Genomic DNA, 25,597 nt, shown 5'->3' with positions numbered 1-25,597 from the left:
AGATATAGACAAAACATGTGTTAAAATTCCACACCTACCCATGATGAAAATATTCCACAAACAAGGAATAAAATGGAACTTCACTCACATGATAAGGGGTGTCTACAAAAAGCCTATTGGAAAATATCATGTTAATAGTGTAACTTCAGGAGCACTTATTTTTTTTTTAAATTTATTCATAGAGACAGAGAAGAGAGAGGGGCAGAGACACAGGCAGAGGGAGAAGCAGGCTCCATATAGGAAGCCTGACGTGGGACTCAATACCGGGTCTCCAGGATCACACCCCAGGCTGCAGGCGGTGGTAAACCGCTGCACCACCAGGGCTGCCCTTCAGGAGCACTTCCTTTAAAGTTAGAACAAGCCAGGATCCCTGGGTGGCTCAGCGGTTTAGCACCTGCCTTTGACCCAGGGTGTGATCCTGGAATCCCGGGATCAAGACCTGCAGTGGGCTCCCTGCATGGAGCCTGCTTCTCCCTCTGCCTGTGTCTCTGCCTCTCTCTCTGTGTCTCTCATGAATAAATAAATAAAATCTTTAAAGAAAAATAAATAAAGTCAGAACTAGCCAGAGAGGCCCACCATAACCACTTCTAATGCACTACAGGTATAAGAAAAATAAAATATATAAAGGATTAGAAAGGAAGAAGCCAAAGTTTCCCTATTTGCAGACAACATAATTATCCACATAGAAAGTCTATGAGAACCTGCAAACTATTGGAAATGGAAGTTCAGTAAAGTTGTGAATATAAGATTAATATATAAAATTAATAATGTGACTATTACCCCAGCAACAATCAATCAGAAACTGTAATTTTTAAAAGATGCCATTTACGGGGCACCTGGGTAGCTTAGTCAGTTGAGCATCCAACTCTTGATTTCAGCTCAGGTCAAGATCTCAGGATCCTGGGATCAAGCCCTGAATCAGGCTTCACTCTCTCTCCTTTTCTCCCTTCCCCTGATCCCCTCAAATAAATAAATAAATAAATCTTTAAAAAAATAAAAAAATTAAAAAAATTAAAAAATGAAAGATGCTATTTACAATGGCATCGAAAACTATAAGGTACCTGTACGGTTGAAACATTTGCCTATACACATAAGACAAATAAAAGCTACAAGGTATCTAGAACTAACCTCACATGAGATATACAAAAGCTTTTGTAGAGAAAATTAAAATCTTACTAATATACAAGGCAATAAGTAAATAGAAGTATACATTATGTTCATTGTGAATGAAGAATCAGTATCATAAAATATCAATTCTCTCCAAATTAATATATAATTCAATGTAATTGCTCAACATCACTCGGCATCAGGGAAATACAAATCAAAACCCCAATGAGATACCACCTCACACCAGCTCAGAATGGCTAAAATTAACAAGTCAGGAAACAATGGATGTTGGCGAGGACGCAGAACCATCTTACAATGTTGGTGGGAATGCAAGCTGGTTCTGGAAAACAGTATGGAGGTTCCTTGAAAAGTTGAAAATAGAGCTACACTATGACCCAGCAATTGCACTATCAGGTGTTTACCCCAAAAGAAACAAAATGTAGAGATCTGAAGGGGCACCTGCACCCCAATGTTTATAGCAGCAATATCCACAATAGGCAAACTATGGAAAGAGCCCAGATGTCCGTCGACAGATGAATGGATAAAGAAGATGTGGGGTGTGTGTGTGTGTGTGTGTGTGTGTGTGTGTGTGTATAGAGAGAGAATAGAATATGACTCAAGCCATTACAAAAAAAAAATGAAATCTTGCCATTTGCAATGATGTGGATGGAACCAAAAGATATTATGCTAAGTGAAATAAATCAATAGGAGAAAGACAATTATTATATGATCTCATTCATATGGGAATTTAAGAAACAAAACAGAGGATCATAGAGAAAGGGAGGGAAAAATAAAAGAAGATGAAATCAGAAACGGAGACAAACTATGAGAGACTCTTAGTCATAGGAAACAAACTGAGGGTTGCTGGAGGAGAGGGGGGAGGGGGACGGGGTAACAGGGTGATGGGCTTTAAGGACGGCAGGTGATGTGCTGAGCACTGGGCATTATATGAGACTGATGAATCACTGACCTCTCCCTGTGAAACCAATAATACATCATATGTTAACTAATTGAATTTAAATTAATTAATTTGTAAAAAAGAAAAGAGAGCTAGATAGTTGTCTGATTAAAAACAAATTTCTTTAAAAAAAAAAAACAAATTTCAAGCGGATTCAAAACAGATACTTGTACATCAATGTTTCTTGCAGCTTTATTCACAATAGCCAAAAGGTGGAAACACCAGAGTATTCATCCATCAACAGATGAATAAATAAGATACGGAATATACGTACAATGGAATATTACTAAGTGTTCCACAAGAGGAATATGCCATAAAAAGAAATAAAGTTCTGATATATACTACAACATGGATGGATCTTGAAAACATTATGCTAAGTGAAATAAGCCAGACACACACTAAAGGACAAATATTGTGTGATATACTTATGTGCAGTACCCAGAACAAGCAAATTTATACAGATAGAAAGCAGGACAGAGCCTGGAGGAGCGGGGAGAAATGGGTAATTATTACCTCCTGGGTATAGAGTTTTTCTGGGATGATGAAATTGTTCTGGAAATAGATAGTGGTAATAGTTATACAACACTGTTAATGCAGTTAATGCCACTGAATTGTACACTTAAAAATTGTTAAAATGGTAACTTTTTATTTTTTTAATTTTTATTTTATATTATTTATTTATTTATTCAGAAGAGACAGAGAAAGAGGCAGAGATACAGGAAGATGGAGAAGCAAGCTCTACGCAGTGAGGCCAATGTGGGACTCGATCACTGGACTGGGATCAAGCCCTGAGCCAAAGGCAGACGTTCAACCACTGAGCCACCCAGGGTTCCCAAAATGGTAACTTATTTTAAAAGATTTTTATTTATTTGAGAGAAAGAGTGCACGAAAGAGCACGAGCAGGGGATAGAGGGAGAAGCAGGCTCCCCACTGAGCCAGGAGCGTGACATGGGGCTCCATCCAGGACCCTGGGATCATGACCTGGGCTGAAGGCAGATGCTTAACCAGCTGAGCCACCCAGGTGCCCCTAAAATAGTAATTTTTGTGTTTATTTTACCATAACCAAAAATTAATATCAATAAAAATAAACAAAGAATACATACACATTAAAGACATTGAAAAATGCATCACATTCACCAATTAGATATGCCTTCCCTATAACTCTGTTGTTGTCCCTCTTGGCTTTTCCCTCAGGCAAACTCCTGCATACTCACAACAAGCCCTCCACTGCATCACTGTGCAGAGTTCAAACCCAACTGCTCCTCAGTAGAGGATAGTAAGTAAACAATGACACACAACGCAGCCATTAGAATCACTGAACTAGATCTCTGCGTCATGCCTCAGGATGGCAAACCCTGATTAGTGGAAAAGCAAGTTGATACTGTTAATGTATAATTTTAAAATACAAAACAATATATAGTGCCTATGATATGTGTACAACCGCTAAAAATACAAAGCAAGGGATGCCTGGGTGGCTCAGCGGTTGAGCATCTGCCTTCTGCTCCGGACGTGATCCCAGAGTTTCAGGATCGAGTTCCACATCAGGCTCCCTGCACGGAGACTGCTTCTCCTCCCTCCGACTATGTCTCTGCTCTCTCTGTGTCTCTTGTGAATAAATAAATAAAATCTTAAAAAAAAAAAAGTACAAAGCAAGTGCAGACATGGTTGTGGTTGTTTCTGGAGAGGAGGGGGAGGGAAGAAATGAGAGGGTGGGTTTTAACTCTATCATTAGCATCCTATTCCTTTCTGATGCAAATATTGCAAAATGTTAACATCCGTGTCCCCTGGCAGTGGATTTTCAGGCCATTATTTTCTGTAAGTTTGAAAAGTTTCATAATTAGAGATTAGAAAGGGGAAATCTTAGATCTCTGTGAAATCTTACTTAATCTAAGTATTGAGATTAGGGATCCAGATTCGTTCAATTCAAGAAGGCTAGTTTCCCAAACCCCACGGGAGCTGCACTTTTACCAAACACCACACACACCGCTCCCACCCAGGAGGCATTGAGAAGATGGAACTTCAGTGTTTGCCCTGGAGGGGGAGGTTTTCTCAATCAGGAAGGCAATGAACATGGGTGGTCTACCAGGATATGAGAACTGAAAAATGAGAAACAGCCCCACAGGAATGCCTTCAACTGTCTGCCACTGAAACCTCCAGACCCCCCAGCAAATACCACACCCTTTCACTCCGGTGACAACCCTAGATGCTCTCAGGGTAACGGCTCTCCTGCAATGCCCTACCCCGGCCTGCCCACGTTCCCTTCCCCTTCTTTCTCCTCTAATTCTCCTTCTCCTTTCTGCCAGGTCCACCCAGCAGCATTTACACATGTTCCCATCTTAAAACACTAAACAACAACAACGAAGCCCCAGTCTCCCCAACCTCATAACCCCTCTAGTGCTCGCCTTTTCCCTCCCCTTCATATCCAGACTTCTTCAAAGGCTTCCACTTCTTTACTACCCCTACTAACACCGCTGGAGCAAAGATCGCCAGTGACCTCTGCTCACAGGTCTGAGTCCCAGAGACTGGGAGTAGAGGACTTAGAACTTTCCATCTGGTTCCCACGCCTACTGTGTGAATTCTTATTTCCTTGTGCATTTATTTGCTTTGCTTTTGCTTTTATTAAAATAATAATTCCTATGATCATCTACGAGCAGTTTTTAATTTTCCTCTTCCCGAAAGGTTCAGATCCACCTGTGGCCATGGACAGTCCCTCTTTGAGATATGTTACTGTCATCTCCGTTCTGGCCCCTTCTTCTCGGCAAAGCCCTCTTCTGCCCATGCTTTTAATGATGGCTTCCTCAACGTTCTGTTCCACTTTTTTCACTAGGTACTGTTTCCTTGGGAGGATTTTATCCAGCCCATGATTCCAATTATAGCCAATATGCTGATGACTCCCAGCCCTCCAGGTTTAATTCCGATCCCTTTCCTAAGCTCCAAATCCACAGATCCAACAGCCTCCTCAGACATCTCTATGTGGATGCCTGCAGCCACCCAAATCATCATACTCAAAACCAGAATCATCATTTTCCTCCACCACACATATTCCTCTCTCTACTCCATACCTTGGCCTACTCAAGCTACAGATACTATAGATGGAACCACCATCTATGCAGTTGCTCAAGCCAGAAACCCATGAATCTTATTCTATTGACTCTGGCCCCTAAAGTTCCCCCAAAATTCACATTTCTTCATCCCTAGGCAACATTCTTCTCTCACCTGGACTGTGCAAACATCTCCTAACTGGCCTCCCAATCATTTGCTACACTCCAGCCAGAGTGAGCCTTCAGAACCAAAATTGGATATGTCATCATTCCACTTAAAATATTTCATTTGGTTTCCTCCCTTATTTCTCAGATCATCCAAACTCCTCAACATGGCTCGAGAGTTTCATGACATGTAAACTGTCCCCTAACATTTGCCCAGCCTCACGCCCCACACTCCCTTCCCACAATTCTCTCCAGTCACCGTGAAGAGCTATCAATTGCCCCTTGTCTCCAGGCCTTTGGCACTTACCATACCTTTCACCTGGTATGTCTCTTCCCTCTCTCACTCCTCTACACCTGCTGGACCAACTCCTCAGCCTTCAACTGTTAGTTCAAAGGTCACATTCTCCAGGCAGTCCCCCCTTTACTTAGACTCGGCCAGTTCCTTTATTGTGTGGCCCCCTATGACACGTACTTCACAGGTTAGATTTTATCCCGCTCGTTGTGGTTGTTTATTTAATATCCATCTCCTGAGAGCAGGACTAGGTGTTTCAGTCACCATTTTATCCCCAGTTTCTATACAGTGTAGCCTAGGACATATATTCAACAGGAGGAAAATGCAGTCTTTGCCCTCAGTTCTGGCCTACTGAAGCTACGGATAATAATCAAGAAATAGGGGTGCCTGGGTGGCTCAGCTGTTTAAGCATCTGACTTCTGACCTCAACTTAAGTCTTGATCTCAGGGCTTGAGTTCAAGCCCTGCACTGGGCTTCATGTTGGGTATGGAGTCCACTTTTAAAAAATAATAATTAGAATATAATAAAGACGGATGCCTGGGTGGCTCAGTGGTTGAGCGTCTGCCTTCGGCTCAGGTCATGATCCTGGGGTCCTGGGATCGAGTCCCACATCGGGCTCCCTGCAGGGAGCCTGCTTCTCCCTCTGCTTATGTCTCTGCCTCTCTCTGTGTGTCTCATGAATAAATAAATAAATCTCAAGAAAAAAAAAGAATATAATAAAGCAAGTGCTATAATAGATTATATATGTTAAAAGATAATAAATGCCTGTGGGTTGCTATGGTCTGAATGTTTGTATCCCCCTAAACATCTATGCCCAATGTGATAGTATTAGGAAGTGGGGCCTTTGGGAGGTGCTGAGGTGATAAGGGTGGAACCTTCACGAATGGGATTAATGCTCTTATAAAAGAGGCTCCACAGGCTCCCTAGCCCCTTCTATCATGAAAGAATAAATAACAAGTCTATGATCTGGAAGAGGGCCCTCACCCAAACATGCTAGCACCCTGATCTCCAACTTACAGAACTGGAAGGAAAAAAATTTCTGTTTATAGGATTCTCAGTCTGTGGTATTTTGTTCTAGCAGTCCAAATAGACTAGGCCATGGATATATGTGGACTTGGATATGTGTATATGAAATGCTGAAGAAACCTAACTAACCTTCTGGGTAAGCCAAAAGTTCACATGAAATAAATAACATCTGAATTGGGGGATCCCTGGGTGGCTCAGTGGTTTAGCACCTGCCTTCGGCTTAGGGCGTGACCCCTGAGTCCCGGGATCAAGACCTGCATCGGGCTCCCTGCATGGAGCCGCTTCTCCCTCTGCCTGTGTCTCTGCCTCTCTCTGTATGTCTCTCATTAATAAATAAATAAAATCTTTAAAAAAAAAAAAAAAAAAAGAAACAACAACAAAAAAAACATCTGAATTGGTTTATCATTCATTCAACAAATAATTTCTGGGCACCTTCTTGGTGCCAGGCACTGTTCCAAGCACCAAGGATACAGCACAAAGTAAGACAGACAAAAAATAAAAGGAAAAAAAAAAAAAAGTCCCTGCCTTCCTGGAACTTATTTTAGTCAGGGTAGACCAAGAAAAATATTAAACTCAAACAAATAAGATAATTTCAGGAAATGATACACTCTTTGAAGAATATAAAACACTGCAGGTCTTTACCAGGATGGGGGCAGAAGGGTGTGTGTGTTGTGTGTGCCTGCATTAGGGCTCCCTGTGAAGGTGTCACAGGGATATATAACCTGAATGAGGGGTTGGAGCCAAGCACTCAAAAACCTGGGGGAAGACAGCTTTATGCAGAAGGAACAAGGAGACCCACTGATTCAAAGAGCAGAAAGAAGGCCAGTGGGGAAGAAACACAATGAGTATTTATATCTCCAGAATTACAGAGCCAACTACCAACTGGACATCACCACTGGGTGTCTATAGTCGTTCTGACCTTCCCATGTCTAACATCAACCTTGTTTCCCCCTATTCCTTTCCATTTTAGCAAATGGCAGTTGCTCAAGCTAAAAAACCCTGGAGTCATACCAGACTCCAGTCCATATCCAATCTATCAACAAATCTCATTGGATCCACCTTCAAAATACATCCAGAATCTGAGGGCTTCCCACCACTCCCCAGCCACCCTCACATTGCTGAAGTATTTGGATCTTAGCCTCTGTGCCAAAGCAGAATCACTGAAGGTTTTCCAGGAGAGGACAGAGAAGTAATACTTGCTATACTGATATGATGGGAGTCAGCTCCCACTAGTTCACAACAGCCAACTGGTAAATTTTCAGGAATGTTGCAAGATGGTTGACAACACATTGATAGCATGAATCTGGCCATGATAGGAATATTTATACCACAGATATCAACAAATGTTACAAATCAAGGCTCCCCCTCCACTGCTCTATACTGGTGATTAGTGTTCAACATCTACCAGAACACAATTGCATGTGCAAGTCTGTATTACAGAAAGAGAATTCTTGTGTGATCAGGTGTGTAATTCTGGTCTCTATAGGTGTTTACATTTGTGAATACACATTAAAAGCACCTGAAGAACCTTTCCCACCATAAATCTGCCTGCCTGAATTCAGTTAAGGACCACTAGATCAGGAACACCTGTTAAGAGGCTGATGGTAGTAATGCAGGTGAGAGATGAAGGCACCAACCATAGGAAAGAAGAGAGTGGTCAGAGAAATCTAGAGGTAGAATGAATTGGCTTTGTCATTAACTGATTTACTAAATTCCTTTCTTTCACACCATTCCTCAGTTTGTAGTCACAGACTCATTTCTGATTTTTTTTTTTTTTTGTTAACATGTCTTCCTGTCTAGGGAAGGGTCTGAATGTTTGTCCATCACTGTATCCCCAGAGCAGAGGGCCATGCCGACACCAGTACAACCTCACTGACGTTAAACGAAGAAAGGAAGGGTCAGGAATGATGCTCAGCTTTCTAGCTTAGGTGATAAAGAGATGAAACATGGAAGAAAGAATAGGCATGGCTAGGGGTTCTGAGGAGAGGATTTGGGAAATGCAGATGTGAAGTGCCTCAGACTATCCGGGCAGTGGCGTCCAGCTACCAATTGGAGAAAGGAGTCTTAAAATTAGAGTTTGGAGTCTGCAAGAGACCTCCTAGAGTATAACCTGCAACCCCGCCCTCTTCCCTTAGAATCTAAATTGTCACTGAGGGAGTGTCCATTTCCCTCTCTTGAGACTCACCCGAACCTCGGCCTCCCGTGGCCTCCCATTGAGGTCGCACTTGGATCCATTGCCATAGGTCTGGCTGTGGTAGCGTTTCAGGCGATGCTGCTTGGAGGCCTGGGGAGGACATCAAGAAGGAGGGCAGGGGTGGAAGGAAAGACAGCAAAGAGGAAGAATGGCACTTTGTCCTAATGGCCACCAAGCCCCAAACAACATGTCAGCTAATTCTGACCCACCCCTTCTTGTCAGGGTGCTTAGTCTACAGCCAGGACCCCGTTCTCTCCCAATCCCAAACTCTTGCCACCTTGGCTGTCTCATCGTCCCAGTCGAAGGCCGATTGGTAGTAGCCAAGATAGAGGACTTCGCCTTTGATCTCTGAATCTGTAAGAGAAACCACAGTGAAGCACCGTTACTCCCTTCTAAGAGGACAAAGAGGGAAGGGGACTGGGGAGGCAGGTCACCTTCCATGACGTGTTGCTGAGGGCTTAGGGAAAATGTAGGCGTGAGTCACCTTCCATGTGGTACTGCTGGATGTGGCGTCCATAACAGAATTCATACGTCCACCAGTCCTTGGTCTGACAATAAAAAAAATGAACAATCAAGGGGATAGAGTGCAGGACGTCTCTGCCTGGAAACTGAATCTCTCCTGGCTCCAAGACACATAGCCTTTCAACTACTTCTCATCCCCTCTGCTTCCACACTCAATTCTCCAGAATCTCAGTGAGGAGGAAGGGCTGCTTTCCTTCTGTGACTGGAAGAAATACCTCCAGAGTATGTTTTCTACCTGTGGTCTTTTCACTCCTTCCTTTGAAAAGACTTTTTAAAAATCCTTCTTTGCCTTCCACAAAGGTAAAACATCATGGCATCCGCGAAGCACTCGGACCAGGAAAATATAGAGTATTCAAATATTAATTGAACTTCTACAACTTTCAGTGGGCTGTTCTAGCCAGTGGCGATACAGCTGTGAACAAGATAAATGCTCTGACCTCATGTACCCACATTCCAGGCCAAAAATAAATAAGCTGGCGATTCAGTCGGTAAGATGACTTCGGATCATGAAAACTGCCATGATGAAAGTAAAATAGGACACTGGGCCGAGAGTGACAGAGGCAGGGGTGACTTTACAGGGAGGGCTTCTCTCCTGCCTACAGTGACCCCCTTCAGGCACCTCAACCTTGGCTTAGCCATGACTCGGAGCTCTTCCATCCTAGCCCTCCTCTTCATTCAGCAAAATGTCATCAGTGGTTGCCGGTCCTTTGCTTCTTTCCTGCCTGTACAATGTCTACTCCTCCAATCGCCTTAACTCCCACAGGTCCTCTCGACCCTCTTCGCTCAGGGGCACTCTGGCTCCCACGCGGATAGCTAGCTCCCGGGCCCGCATTCCGTTCTCCCCAACCCCTCTCACCTTCAGCAGGCAAGGAGCATCCTTCATTGGGCTCAACAACTCGGGGATGCCAGGCCCTCGGTAGGCAGGTGCCTCCTCCTCCCTTTCGCGCTGGAAGTGAATAGCTCCGGCCGGCAGGCGACACTCGTAGCGCTGCTTGTACTTGGAGGAGACGATCACCACGTCGGAAGCCTGGCTCTGGGAAAGGAGGAGGTCGGGGGGCAGGGAGGCTGAGAGAGGCGGGGTCAGCGACAACCAGGGGACCCCCGTCCGGACCCGGGAAGAGCCCAGCCACGTCAGAACGCGCCCCAGGTCCTGCGGCGGTGCGGGGCCGAGCGCTCCCGCTTCTCCGCGGCGCAGTCTGGGTGCCGATCAGGAGCCGAGGCGGACAGCGGGAGCCCCCACCGCTCCCAGGCCCGGCCCCGGGGCGAGCGGTCTCAGGCAACGACCCTCCGCCGTCATCGTGACCCCCACTACCCCGCCCGGCTGCTCTTGGGCGCCCGCGGCGGACTGCACGGCGGCCCTTCTCGCTCTCCCTCTCCCCTTTCCCTTGCTCCACGCCTCCTCACCTGGCCTCCCATGACAGGCAGCGGCAGGATCTCGATCCCATAGCGCATCTCGCTCAGCTCCTCTAGGTTCAGGCTGCCGACGCCGCCCGTCAGACTTGCGGGTAACAGGAGCCCCAGAAGCAGCAGCCCCAACAGACCGGACAGCAGCGACTCCGCCGCCATCTTTCGTTCACCTTCCTACCCGGCGCCGCTCCTTCCGCCCTAAACCTGGCAGCGGCCTCACCCCGCCCATGGCCGTCGGGAGCTCTCATTGGCTGCGCTGCCTGTCCCTCCCGCCAGACCTGTTCCCATTTGCTAGTGTGGCCTCGGGCCCACGGGAAGGTGGACCCCGACGGTGAGCAAGGCCACTCGCTGCTCGTGATTGGCCAGGAGCCCAACCAATTATCGACGGCGGCAGACCGCCTCCCACCCTCTCCCGTTGCCAGGGAGGCGCGGCCTAACGCGCTGGCCCCCTGGAGTCCTCTTTCTGTTTTCGCCCAGCTGTCATGCGCAGGTCTTTATCTCTCCCGCTCCCTCTCTTTTTTTTAGTCGTTTCTTGCATGGTAGCCTGCCCCCGCCAGGTGGAGGATTGAGGCCGATGGGTGAGTGCAAGCAATTCCCAGGAAAGTTACTGAATACTTGTTGCAAAAACAATTATGTAAAAGCATTCTCCTTTCATGTATACATACAACTTTAGGGCAATCTAGTAATCTGTGTCAAAACCTTTCTACACGATGATCCCATAGTTGTCCTCCAATGAAATGATCCTAAAGAAATAACGGAGGCTTCCAACTAAAGCCTAGGGGTGGGGGGCAAATGCCCGCACTATCCTCCAGGCCCCGAAAGGGAAAGGAGACAACAGCAGCAATATTTTAGAAGCTAGAAAACAAATGAAGGAATGGTAACTCCTAAACAAAAATCAACAAGAGCATGATTATACTTTTGGAAAAACTTCTCTGGGGAATATGACCAGTCCAAAAGAGAAGTCCCAGAGATTCATTAGGGTTATGTTAATCAAAGAGTCGAAGGAATTCTACAATTAAGCTCCTGGCCTACATGTCCCAGCTCTCACATAGTTTTTCCAATCAGCTTTTTAATGTCCTCTAAAGTATAAGTAGGCAGCCAAGGATCATTAGACATTTAAGGAAATCCCTTAGTGTACAAGAAAGAAACCAAAACAGACAAGAAGGGGACGGGGGGAGGGTGGGGGGGGAGAAGCAATTTGGAAGAAGCAGAAATTACAAGGGAGAATAAAATAAAAAAAAAACAAAATTTATCATTACTATCCTCAGAGAGATAATATATTATCATAATACAACAACAGGAAGCTATTTAGAAGGTAACTACTATTTTTAAAAAGATTTATTTATTCATGAGAGAGAGAGAGAGAGAGAGAGGCAGAGACACAGGTAGAGGGAGAAGCAGGCTCCCTGTGGGGAGCCCAATGTGGGACTCGATCCCAGGACCCCAGGATCACTCCCTGAACCAAAGGGAGATGCTCAACCACTCAGCAACCCAGGCATCCCTAGAAAGGAAGTGCTATGGAGAAAACAACAACAACAACAACAAATTTTTGAAAATCAAAACCACGATTGCAGAAATAAAAATTCAACAGAAAGACTAGAACTTCCAGCCTCCCTCTAGCTGCCATCCTGCATCCCCGAGTGTGTGCACCTAATCTCACCTGGGCCCCCCCCCCCCGACACCCCTGAGCACCAAGCCGGTTCCCTTGCACGGTCCCATTTCCCCTCCAGCAAGATGAAAGACACTATCATGAACCCGGAGAAACTCGCCAGACTGCAAGCACTTGTGCACATTGGTGGCAAAGGAACTGCTCACAGGAAGAAGGTGGTTCAGGGCACCTGGGTGGCTCAGTGGTTAAGTGTCTGCCTTCGGCCCAGGGCATGATCCTGGAGACCCGGATTGAGTCCCATGTCGGGCTCCCTGTGTGGAGCCTGCTTCTCCCTCTGCCTGTGTCTCTGCCTCTCTCTGTGTCTCTCATGAATAAATAAATACAATCTTAAATAATTATAAATTATTATAAAATTATTATTATTATTTAAAAATAATAAATTCTTTTAAAAGAAAGAAGGTTCATAGAACAGCTATAGCAGATGATAAAAAGCTTCAGTTCTCTTTAAAGAAGTTAGGAATAAACAGTATCTCTGGTATTGAAGAAGTGAATATGTTCACCAGCCAAGAAACAGTGATCCACTTTAACAACTCAGGCATCGCTGGCAGGGAACACGTTCACCACCCCAGGCCACACGGAGACAAAGCAGCTGGCAGAAATGCTACCCAGGATCTTAAACCAGCTTGGTGCAACAGTCTGACTAGTTTAGGAAGACTGGCTGAAGCTCTGGCCACACAATCTGTGGATGCAAAAGCACCTCTTGCTACTGGAGAGGATGATGATGATGAAGTTCGAGATCTTGTGGAGAATTTTGATGATGCTTCCGAGAATGAAGCAAACTGAATTGAGTCAACTTCTGAAGAAGATAAAACTTGAAGAAGTTACTGGGAGCTGCTATTTTATATTATGGCTGCTTTTAAAAATTTTCTTCATGGATCTGATCAAATCTACATCTCTAATATTTTCAAGCCCAAGCCCCTTGGACCCTGCAGCTCTTTTCAGTTTTTGCTTATACACAATTCATTCTTTGCGGCTAATTAAGCAGAAGAAGCCTGGGAATAAAGTTTGAAACAAGGTTAATAAAGTTCTTTGCCTAGGGAAATAAAAAAAAAAAAGAAAGACTGGAGAATAAAATTGAAAATCAAATTTGCTCTACTTAAGGAGAAAATCCATAAAAATTAGAGGACCAGTCCAGAAGATTGAATATCTGAATAATGAGAGCTATAGAAAGAGAACAAAGAATCGGAAGGGAAGAAACAATTAAAGCAATTATTCAAAAGTATTCCCCTGAAATGAACAATTGAGACTAAATTATAAAGGCACGCTATCCAGCAAAACAGATCAGACCCGCACCAAGACACGTCATTATAGAATTTCAGAACACTGGACACAAAGAAATAATTCTAAAAGCTTCCAGAGAGAAAGAACAAGTTGCATATCAGGATCAAAAATCAGAACAGGGGCACCTGGGTGGCTCAGTCGGTTAAGCATCTGACTTCAGCTCAGGTCATGATCTCAGGGTCCTGGAATCTAGCCTCACATTGGGCTCTGCCCTTGGCAGGGAGTTTACTTGTCCCTCTGCCCCCCCCCAACTTGTGCACGCGCGCTCTCGCTCTCTCTCTCTCAAACAAATAAAATATTTTTTTAAAAAAATCAGCACAGCATTAGACTTACCACACTGGAAGGTAGAAGACAATGAAAAAATGCACTGAAGACTTCATATATTGTAATTGTCTAACACAGATTATAAAATAATTATGCAGGCAGCCTGGGTGGCTCAGCAGTTGAGCATCTGCCTTCAGCCCGGGTTGTGATCCTGGAGACCCAGGATCGAGTTCCACATCGGGCTCCCTGTAGGGAGCCTGCTTCTCCCTCTGCCTGTGTCTCTGCCTCTGTGTGTGTGTGTGTGTCTCCTGAATAAATAAATAAAATCTTTAAAAAATAAAATTAGTTTCTAGAAATGAAAAAAATAACATTTTATTTTTTAAAGATTATTTATTTATTTATTCATGAGGCACACAGAGAGAGAGAGAGAGAGAGGCACAGACACAGGCAGAGGAAGAAGCAGGCTCCATGCAGGGAACCCGACGTGGGCCTTGATCCCAGATCTCAGGATCAAACCCCGGGCTGAGGGCAGTGCTAAACCACTGAGCCACTCGGCTTCCCAAAAATAACATTTTAAACTAAAAACCAAATAGATAAAGTAACTAAATAGTTTAAGAAGCAATTTATTCTTCATAGAAGAGTTCCAGCTAATAAATGCAGAGGGAATAAATTACTGTTATTATTTTACAATTCCAATGAAATAATTAACCCAGACAATAGTCATCAATGACTGTCAGAAACATTATGTAAGAGGCTTATAGGTAAATTAAGTTGGTTCCATGTGTGTACGCTGATAAAACTTAACATCATGAAAAGAGAAACAACCAAACATTATCTGCTTCTTAATGAGATACAATAGGAAGTACAAAGCATTATCTATGAAGGACTCTTGCCAAAAAACAAAACTCTAAATATAACTATCAGCTTACAGGACATATGAGAAATAGGAAAATATATTGAACAACACTATCAGGAATGTAATCAAATAAAATAGAATCAACGCCCCAGTTTCTTCAACAAATACATGTAGAGAAAAATGGGGAGGGGAGAGAACCATTGTGGATTATAAGAGGTTTAGAAATAAACCAACCAGGGGGTCCCTGGGTGGCTCAGCGGTTTAGCGCCTGCCTTTGATGCAGGGCGTGATCCTGGAGTCCTGGGATCGAGTCCCACGTCAGGCTCCCTGCATGGAGCCTGCTTCTCCCTCTACCTGTGTCTCTGCCTCTCTCTCTCTCTCTCTCTCTCTCTCTCTCTCTTCTCTCTCTCTCTCTCTGTCTCTCATGAATAAATAAATAAAATCTTAAAAAAAAGAAATTACCAACCAGAGGGTCTGAGTGGCTTAGTTGGTTAAGCATCCAACTCTTGGTTTTAGCTCAGGTCATGATCTCAGGTGGTAAGATTGAGCCCCATGTTGGGCTCCACACTCAACGGGGAGTCTGCTTAAAATTCTCTCCCTCTGCCCTTCTTCCTAATCATGTTCTCTCTCACTGTCTTCCTCTCTCTCTGTCTAGTAAATAAATAAATCTTAAAAATATATATGTATCAATCAAATGCAGTGTAGATCTTGTTTGCCTCATGAATCAAATTATCTATAGAAAGACTTTTGTGAATCAATTAGGGAAATTTAGATACTTGTTGGATATTATATAGTATCAAGGCATTATTGTTAATTTTGCTGGATGCCATAATGGTGTTATGGTTATGTAAAAAAAAAATTGTCCTTATACTCATGTACTTACCAATGAAATGGTATAATGTTGGGATCCCTGAATGGCTCAGTGGTTTAGCACCTACCTTTGGCCCAGGGTGTGATCCGGGAGTCCCAGCTTCTGCAGGGAGCCTGCTTCTCCCTCTGCCTGTGTCTCTGCCTCTCTCTCTCTCTCTCTGTGTGTCTCTCATGAATAGATAAATAAAATCTTTAAAAAAAAAGAAATGGTACAATGTCTAGCCTTTGCATTAAAATAATTCTGTGGGAGTCTGAGAGAAATGGTATGGATAGAAATGAAACAAAATGACCATATTTTATAATAGTTGAAGCAGGATGGTAAGTACATAGAGACTCATTATACTTTACTTTTGATTGTGTTTAAATTTTTTCATTTAAATTTTTTAAAGAACTTGAAAAGCAGATTAGATTTACTTGAAAATAGAATTAATGAATTAGGAAATAGATTGGAAGAAATTATTCAGAATGAAATACAAAGCAACAAAAAGAGGAATATGAAAGATAATAAGGTGATCCCTGGGTGGCTCAGTGGTTTGGAGCATGCCTTTGTCCCGGGGCGTGATCCTGGAGTCCCGGGATTGAATCCGACATTGGGCTCCCTGCATGGAGCCTGCTTCTCCCTCTGCCTGTGTCTCTGCCTCTCTCTGTGTGTGTGTCTCTCATGAATAAATAAATATTTTTTAAAAAGAATGAGAAAAATAAGACATAGAGTAAAGTGAGAAATATAATTGGAGTTCAAGAAGGAATAAAAGAGAATAAAACAAAAATAATGATTGAGCATGTTCCAGAACTTAATGAAAGATACAAATCTACAGATTCAAGAGGTCTACTGAATTTCAAGCAGAATATGTGAAAAGGAGTCTACACACAGACATATCACAGTGAAACTGGGTAACATAAAGAAAAACAGCAAATTTTAAAAGCATTCAGAGTGTGGGTTACCTGGTGTATGTATTTATCGAAACTCATTGATCTACACCATATAGGGCCTGTGCATTTAAGTTTTACCACAATAAAAATAAAATTAGATGAAAAGCAGCCAGAGAACAGATTACCTTCAGAGGAACAACAGTAAGATTAAGAACTGACTTCTCAATGGTAATGAAAGCCAGAAGACAATAGATGGTACTTGTAGTGTGATGAAAGAACATAACTTCCACTGGAAATGTTATGGCCAGTGAAAATTTATTTCAATAATGAGGGCAAAATACAAATATTTTCAAATCAAACAGAAATAAAAACCCATGAGGGTATACAATTAGCAAGGTCTCATTAAGGAAAGCCCTAAAAGATGTACTTCAGGCAAAAAAAGACAAGGATTCTTGATGGAAGATCTGAGATGTAAGAGGGAATGAAGTGGAGAATAGGTAAAAATCCTGCATGATCATTGACAGTAAAAAACAATCCTTATGTCTTCTGGGAGTTTAGTAACTATCAAGATAGAAAAAACACACCAAAATAATAACATACATCGGGAGGTTAATGATTAAAATTAAATTGTTCTAGTTTTATTGTATTGTCTACAAGGAGGATGTGCTGGTTATCAAACTATGTCTTTCAAGCTTCGCATCCACCCTTCTATATATCACAGTGATGCTGGAGCTACTATTCTGAAAAGTGTTTTGTTTTTTTAAATAGACTTAATTTTTAAAAAAGATTTTATTTATGTATTTGAGAGAGAGAGAGAGAGAGAGAGAGAGAGGAAGAGAGAGCACAGAAGAAGAGGGAGAAGCTGACTCTCCGCTGAGCAGAGAGCCCAATGCAGGGCTCAATCCCAGGACTCCAAGACCATGACTTGAGCCAGAGGCAAACACCCAACCAACCGAGCCACCCAGGCACCCCATAAATAGACTTTATTTTTTTTAACTTTTTTAAAATTTATTTATGATAGTCAGAGAGAGAGAGAGAGAGAGAGAGAGAGGCAGAGACACAGGCAGAGGGAGAAGCAGGCTCCATGCACCGGGAGCCCGATGTGGGATTCGATCCCGGGTCTCCAGGATCGCGCCCTGGGCCAAAGGCAGGCGCCAAACCGCTGCGCCACCCAGGGATCCCTGTTTGTTTGTTTTTAAAGATTTTATTTATTTATTCATGAGAGGCACACACAGAAAGGCAGAGCTATAGGCAGAGGGAGAAGCAGGCTTCCTGCGGGAAGCCTGATGCACAACTCCATCCCAGGACCCCAGGGATCATGACTTGAGCCAAAGGCACCCGCGCTACCACTGAGCCACTCAGGTGCCCCTGTTTATTTATTTTTAAAAGTAGGCTCATTCCCAACATGGGGCTTGAACTCATGACCTTGAGATCAAAAGTTACATGTTCTACTAACTGAGCCAACGAGGCAGAACTGAGCAGCCAGGTACCCCTCAAAACTCTTAATTACATCCAGTTCTATGCTAAGTGTAACACCCTTAGGAGCTTTCTTAAGCTTTTCTGATACCTTAGGACACATCTTGTTAACGGATGCACAAAATAAATCGAGATAAAGCACAGATGCTCACAGACAGAGTCCAAAATATGGTGGCTTGATACTGAGATGCTCGGTGTAGTTCCCAGGGAAGGAGGGAGGGGGGAGGGGGCTTTTGCTGGCTTGTATGCTGCCTCTAAAACACCTGCTGCAAAATGAACACTGAACACTATTTTCATGTTTTGCCTTTTAACTTTCAAAAAGTGGGTGATACCCATACCTCTTAAACAATAACTCCCTATTATCTTCTCCCCTGGACCCTGGCAACCATTATTATACTTTCTGTCTTTATGATTTGACTATTTTAAGTACCTCATATATAAGTGGACCCATAGTGTTTGTGTTTTTGTGACTAGCTTATTTCATTAGCATAATGTCCTCAAGGTTTATCCATGTTGAAGCATATTGGAGGATTTCCTTCCTTTATAAGGCTAAATAATATTCCATCGTATGTATATGCCATATTTTGCTTATCCATTTATCCTTCCATGAATACTTGGGTTGCTTCCACATTTTAGCCATTGTGAATAATGCTGCTATAAACGTGAGTTTATAGCAGCATCTTTGAGATGTATCTCTTTGAGACCCTGCTTTCAATTCTGTGGGATGTGTACCCAGAATTAGAATTGCTAGGTCTTATGGTAATTGTATTTTTAATTTTTTCTGGAACTGTTTTCCAGGGCAGCTATAGCATTTTACATTCCCACCAACAGGGCACAGGAGTTCCAATTTCTCCACATCCTTACCAACACTTGTTGTTGTTTGTTTTTTTTTTTTAATGACTTTTCTTTCTTTCCTCTTCTTCTTCTTCTTCTTCTTCTTCTTCTTCTTCTTCTTCTTCTTCTTCTTCTTCTTCTTCTTTTAGTAGGCTCTAGGCCCAATGTGGGGCTTGAGTTCATGACCCTGAGATCAAGAGTCAAACTGTCTACTGACTGAACCAGCCAGACGCTCCTGGTTTGTTTGTTTTTCAAGATTTTATTTATTCATAAATAAAGAGAAAAAGAGGCAGAGACACAGGCAGAGGGAGAAGCAGACTTCATGCAGGGAGCCCGATGCGGGATTCGATCTTGCGACCCCAGGATCATGCCCTGAGCCGAAGGCAGATGCTTAACCACTGAGCCACCCAGGCATCCTGTGGGTATTAATCCTCTATCAGATATATGATTTGCAAATATTTTCTCCCATTGTAAGGTTGCCTTTTTATTCTGTGAATAGTGTTTGGATGTATAATTTTTTTTAAGTTTTCATGAAATTCAGCTTCTCTATTTTCTTTCTTGTTCCCTGAACTTTTAGTGTCATATTCAAGAAATAATTGCTAAATCTAATGTTATGATGCTTTCATCACATGTTTCCTTGTAAGAGTTTTGTTGTTTTAGATCTTACATTTAGGTCCTTGATCCATTTTCAGTTAATTTTTGTATTTTGTGTTAAGTAAGAGTCTAACTTCATCCTTTTGCCTGTGGCTATCCAGTTTTCCCAGCACTATTTGTTTTATTTATTTTTTATTTTTTTAAGAGGATTTATTTATTTTTTTTTTAAATTTTTATTTATTTAGGATAGTCACACACACACAGAGAGAGAGAGAGGCAGAGACACAGGCAGAGGGAGAAGCAGGCTCCATGCACCGGGAGCCCGACGTGGGATTCGATCCCGGGTCTCCAGGATCACGCCCTGGGCCAAAGGCAGGGGCCAAACCGCTGCACCACCCAGGGATCCCGCACTATTTGTTTTAAAAGACTATCATCTCCCTATTAAATAGTCTTGGCATTCTTGTCAAAAATCATTTGACCAGGGCAGCCCTGATGGCGCAGTGATTTAGAGCCGCCTGCAGCCTGGGGTGTGATCCTGGAGACCCAGGATTGAGTCCCGTGTCGGGCTCCCTGCATGGAGCCTGCTTCTCCCTCTGCCTGTGTCTCTGCCTCTGTGTGTGTGTGTGTCTCTCATGAATAAATAAATAAAATCTTTTAAAAAAATAATTTGACCATATATGCAAGGTCTGAGCTTTCTTTTCTACTCAATTGGTCTATATGCTAATACTACACTATTTTGATTACTGTTGCTTTGTAGTAAGTTTTCAAATGGGAATTGTGACACATCTAGTTTCATTCTTCCTCTTCTTTTTTTTTTTTTTAAGATTTTTATCTTATTTGATAAAGAGAGAGAGCCAGAGTGAGGGGAAGAGGAAGAAGCAGGCTCCCCACTGAGCAGGGAGCCCAATACAGAACTCCATCCCAGGACTCTGGGATCATGGCCTGAGACGAAGGCAGCATGCATCTCTGTCTTGTTCCTGATCTTGGGGAACAAGATCTTGGGGAAAAGTTTTCCATCTTTCACCATTTGGTATGAAGTTTGCTGTTGGTTTTTCATATATGGCTTTTTTTTAAAAAATCTTTTTTTTTAATTTTTATTTATATTCAATATATGGCTTTTATTATGTGGAGGTACTTGCCTTCTATCCCTATTTTGTTGAATGTTTTTATCATGAAGGGGAGTTAAATTTTGTAAAATTCTTTTTCTGTGTCAATTGAGATGATCATGTGTTTCCCTTTATTTTGCTGATGTGTTGTATTACACTCATTAATTTTCATATGTTGAATCATCCCTACGTTCCTGGAATAAGTCCCACTTGGTGCTGGTGTATAATAATCCTTTTAATATGCTGCTGAATGCTGCTTGCTAGTATTTTGTTGAGGATTTTTGTATCATGTTCATAAGGAATATTTGCAATTTTCTTTTCTTGTAGTGTCTTTTTTTAAAATATTTTATTTATTTATTCATGACAGACACACACACACAGAGAGAGAGAGAGAGAGAGAGAGAGAGAGAGAGGCAGAGACACAGGCAGAGGGAGAAGCAGGCTCCATGCAGGGAGCCCGATGCAGGACTTGATCCAGGGTCTCCAGGATCACACCCCGGGCCGAAGGCAGTGCTAAACCGCTGGGCCACCGGGGCTGCCCTTCTTGTAGTGTCTTTATCTGACCTTGGTATCAGGGTTAAGAGGCCGGAAGTGGAACACTACTGTTAAAAAGAAAAATAAAACATACGGCACTGACATAGCAATCAGGTGGCAAGCAATGAGAAAATTATACCAGAGGCTCAAAGGATGGCAACCTATTTGTGTTAGTAGAAAAGACTGTAAACATTGTTCTGGTAAGAAAACAGCAACAATTATGGGTATTTCAAATAGAAGGAATTTAATACAAATAATCATTTACGAAAGTGTCACAAAGATGGAGTAGCAAAAAGAGGAAGATAAGATGACCCAATGATTAGCAGATGCAGGACGTCACTAACTCTAGTGCCAGTAAAATAGAAAGGAAAATAGTATCGCTAGGAGTCCATCATTGCTTGGCTGCTATGGCTGCTTCTGTTGAAACTGGGCTGCCTGAACAGGACTCAGGATCCCATAGCCATCTCTGTCACCACTGCATCTCCCTCTACCACTGTCAGAACCCAACAAGAAACCAGATGTTTAGGAAGTCTGAGAAGTGTAGTTAAAGTATTTCTACTAGTCATTAGAGAGGATGTTCTAAAAGCCTAAATGTGTAGTTCAGAGACCAAAATTTATCCAGAACATCATGTTATGCAATGACAAAATACTTGATAAAATGTGCCGACAATAATTTGGACACAGGACTAAATGTTATTAAGCTCTAAGGGAAGAGGTTGGAGAGAATCAAATGGCCTGCATGCACTGGCAAAATTTGGCTGTATTACAAGAAAGAGAGGAGCTCAGGGCAGAGTTGGCCTTTTATTTTTGCAAGCAAATGTAAAAGGGAATCATGTGTCCAGAAACATCAGGCCTTGAAGTCCTGGAAGACTATTGCTTCATGACTCAAAAGAGTGAGAAATAGAATTGAGAAGGCACTGATGAGAAAGCCTCACTAAATATCCAGCCTCATGGCCAAAAGCAGATAAAGTAGAGAGCAGCATAGGGATAGGGAAGCAAAGAAATAAAGGACACTTAAGAACTATTGCTGGGGGATCCCTGGGTGGCGCAGCGGTTTGGTGCCTGCCTTTGGCCCAGGGCGCGATCCTGGAGACCCGGGATTGAATCCCACATCGGACTCCCGGTGCATGGAGCCTGCTTCTCCCTCTGCCTATGTCTCTGCGCCTCTCTCTCTCTCTCTCTGTGACTATCATAAATAAATAAAAATTAAAAAAATTAAAAAAAAAAAGAACTATTGCTGGGGGAGGCCTGGGTGGCTCAGGGGTTGAGCGTCAGCCTCCGGCTTGGGGCGTGATCCCCGAGTACTGGAATTAAGTCCCACATCGGGCTCCCTGCATGGAGCCTGCTTCTCCCTCTCCCTATGCCTCTGCCTCTTTCTCTCTGTGTCTTTCATAAATAAATAAAATCTTTTTTTAAAAAAAGAACTATCACTGGGAAAGAACTCTGAATGTGGTTAGTAGGAGTAAAATGTATCTCACTCAAAGTATATAGGCCAGAAACTAGGCTTTGTTTGTTTTGTTTTGTTTTGTTTTGTGTGAATGCATATGTGTGTGTGTGTGCATGTTTTTACAATCTTTTATAGGTATAATTAACTTACAACAGACTAAACATATTTAATGTTTACTATTTAAGTTTTAACATATGTATAAAACTATCACCATAATGAAGGGAATGAACAGATCCATCACTCCCAAAAATCTCCTTTAAATTTTTGAAGCATTGCATTTCAAAGAAGCCACAAACTGTCTCTGACAGCTTAAATGTAAAATCACCATAAGGCTTCCAAATTTCTACATATTGGAAGTGGGCTCTAAAATTTGTATGGCACCAAGGAGGGAATATTTTCCAAAGCCCACTTGAGATGTGATCATGGAGGATAAGGAAAAGTAAGCCATCACCCACACCAAAGGTGGACCACAGGTCTTGGAGAAAACAGAACAGTGTTCTTTCAAATAATGGAACCAGAGTAACTCTCCACTGAACAGCAGGAAACTTCACGATGCCTGCCCTTCGGGATGTTAGTATCACTGAGAGTTAGTATCACTGCACTTGGTCCTCTCTTCCACACCTGCTCTACCATGTATTAGGTGTGGTGGTGAGGAGACAAAGAGGAGCCACATCTGCAACTAAGGAGGAAGACTTCATTTTTAAAAATTTTTACTTATTTATTTTGAGAGAGAGCACGTGCGTACAAGCAGCAGCAGGAGAGGGCCAGAGGGAGAGGGAGAAAGAGAATCCTAAGCCCACTCCAAGCCCAGCGCAGAGCCCAACCTGGGCTCAATCTCACAAACCTAAGATCATGACCTGAGCCAAAATCAAGAGCCAGATGCCCAACTGACTGAGCCACCCAAGTGCCCCTAAGGAAGAGGAGAGTTCAAATAACGCTGAGATTTTGGGTTGAACTTGATGCGATGTTTAGGTGAGAATTTGAGTTCTCTCACTTGGCAGTGCATGGATTACATGTGTGAGTAAAAACAGAATGACAGTTTGGGGATCCCTGGGTGGTGCAGCGTTTTGGCGCCTGCCTTTGGCCCAGGGTGCGATCCTGGAGACCCGGGATCGAATCCCACGTCGGGCTCCCGGTGCATGGAGCCTGCTTCTCCCTCTGCCTGTGTCTCTGCCTCTCTCTCTCTCTCTCTCTCTCTCTGTGACTATTATAAATAAATTTAAAAAAAAATTAAGAATGACAGTTTGGTGATCAAAAAGGTAGATTCCAGGGATGCCTGGGTGGCTCAGTGGTTGAGCATCTGCCTGCCTTCGGCTCAGATTGTGATCCCAGGGTCCTGGGATTGGATCCCACATCGGGGTCTACTACTGGAGTCTGTCTCTTTCTCTGTGTCTCCCATGAATAAATAAATAAAACCTTTTAAAAAATGGCAGACTCCAGTAGAGGCCATGTCATGTGTTCACCAAACTCATTTCATTTTCCTTCTGAACATACAGCTAAACTCCCCCCCCCCAGTCTCTGCTGTGCTTAGCTGCAACTGTGTGACTGAGTTTTGTCTAACTGCGGGTGAAGTGATGTGCACCACTTTCAGGCCTGGCCCTATAAATATTCTGTGTAATTATCCATGTTCTCTCTTGTCATTTCTTTGTAAACTCCATGGTTCAAAGTAGAAATCATAATATAGTTAGAAAACGTAACTGATTGATAATGGAAATACTGTTATATCAAAATATGTGGAAACAATGAAAAGAAAAGAAAAAAATCCAAATTTGATCAAGAGATAACTACTGATTTAAAGAAAACACAAAGAGGCAGGGTGCCTGGGGGGCTGAGTCAGCTGGGTGACCGACTCTTGATTTCAGCTCAAGTCATGATGTCAGGGATTGTGAGATTGAGGCCCCTGCCGAGTGCCGGGTTCAGTGCAGAGTCTGCTTGTCCCTCTCTTTCTGCTCCTCTCCCTCTCAAATAAATAAATAAATAAATAAATAAATAAATAAATAAATAAATAAGAAAACACAGAGGGCCTGAGAAACACATTAAAGACATCCTGAGGATGCAATCAGCAAAATCAGACTATGGAAAACAAGGGGGCAGTCATCTAGTTTCTTCAACAAATAAACTGTAAAGAAATAAAAAAAGATGGTGGAACTATCTGTAGATTAAAGGAGGTGTTTAAAGAGCTATAACAATCTAACAGAGTATATGGACCAAATGGACTTTTTTGGATTGCGATTCAAAAAAGCCAACCATAATTTTCTCATAAAATAATTATGAGATAGGGGCACCTGGGTAGCTCAGTTGGTTGAGGACCCGACTCTTGGAGATAGAGTCCCTCCTCCCCATTGGGGCTCTGTGTTCAGTGGGGAGTCTGCTTGAGATTCTCTCCTTCTTCCTTTGCCCCTCCCCCTGCTCGCTCTCTCTCTCTTTCTAAAATAAATTTTAAGAGATTTTATTTATTTATTTGAGGAGGGAGAGATCACAAGCAGTAGGGAGAGGGGCAGAGGAAGACAAAGAAGCAGATTCCCCGCTGAGCAGTGAGCCCAACGTGGGGATCAGTTGCAGGACCCGGAAATCATGACCTGAGCCGAAGGTAGATGCTTAACCTACTGGACTACTCCGTTGCCCCAATAAATAAATCTTTTAAAAAAATTATGAGTTAATCAGGAAAATTGGAAAATACTGAATATTTGATAATATTAAAAATTATCTTTTTAGTGTATCATGGTATGTGGTAATGTTCTTAAAGGGGCTTTATCTTTTAGATAAGTGTGGAGATACATTTCATATGTGGATGAAAAGATACGATGTCTGAGATTTGCCTCACCATAACCAATGAGAGGTGAGTGTAGTGCAAGGAGATAAGCAAGGGATGAATGAAATGGGTCTAGGCATAATTGTTGAAGCTAAGTGATATCTGTATCATTATAATAGTTCTAACTTTATATATGTTTTGAATTTGTTTTGAATAAAATATTTTGTTTTATTTATTTTTTAAAGATTTTATTTATTTATTTATTTATTTATTTATTTATTTGACACAGAGAGAGAGAGCACAAGCAGAGGGAGTGGCAGGCAGATGGAAAG

At 42.7% G+C, this 25,597-nt stretch overlaps 1 protein-coding gene across 4 annotated transcripts in view; it reads right to left on the bottom strand.

Annotated features, from left to right (window-relative positions):
* Nucleotides 1-10,893, bottom strand: part of OS9 (OS9 endoplasmic reticulum lectin) — a 30,380-nt gene extending 19,487 nt beyond the window's left edge. For all 4 annotated transcript variants that reach the window (XM_055328982.1, XM_055328984.1, XM_055328983.1 and 1 more), the window contains exons 1-5: nt 10,710-10,893; nt 10,162-10,338; nt 9,268-9,331; nt 9,061-9,137; nt 8,775-8,873 (exon numbers count right to left, since the gene is read on the bottom strand). In XM_055328982.1, coding sequence (XP_055184957.1) covers nt 8,775-8,873; nt 9,061-9,137; nt 9,268-9,331; nt 10,162-10,338; nt 10,710-10,871 — 579 coding nt within the window. In that variant the 5' untranslated portion in view covers nt 10,872-10,893. The remainder of the gene's footprint in view (nt 1-8,774; nt 8,874-9,060; nt 9,138-9,267; nt 9,332-10,161; nt 10,339-10,709) is intronic.
* Between the last annotated feature and the right edge of the window lie 14,704 nt (nt 10,894-25,597).

Source organism: Nyctereutes procyonoides, unplaced genomic scaffold, assembly GCF_905146905.1.
Source record: "Nyctereutes procyonoides isolate TBG_1078 unplaced genomic scaffold, NYPRO_anot_genome, whole genome shotgun sequence".
Taxonomy (NCBI): domain Eukaryota; kingdom Metazoa; phylum Chordata; class Mammalia; order Carnivora; family Canidae; genus Nyctereutes; species Nyctereutes procyonoides.
The sequence above is the reverse complement of the archived record's forward strand: the minus strand, read 5'-3'. Positions and strand labels throughout refer to the sequence as shown.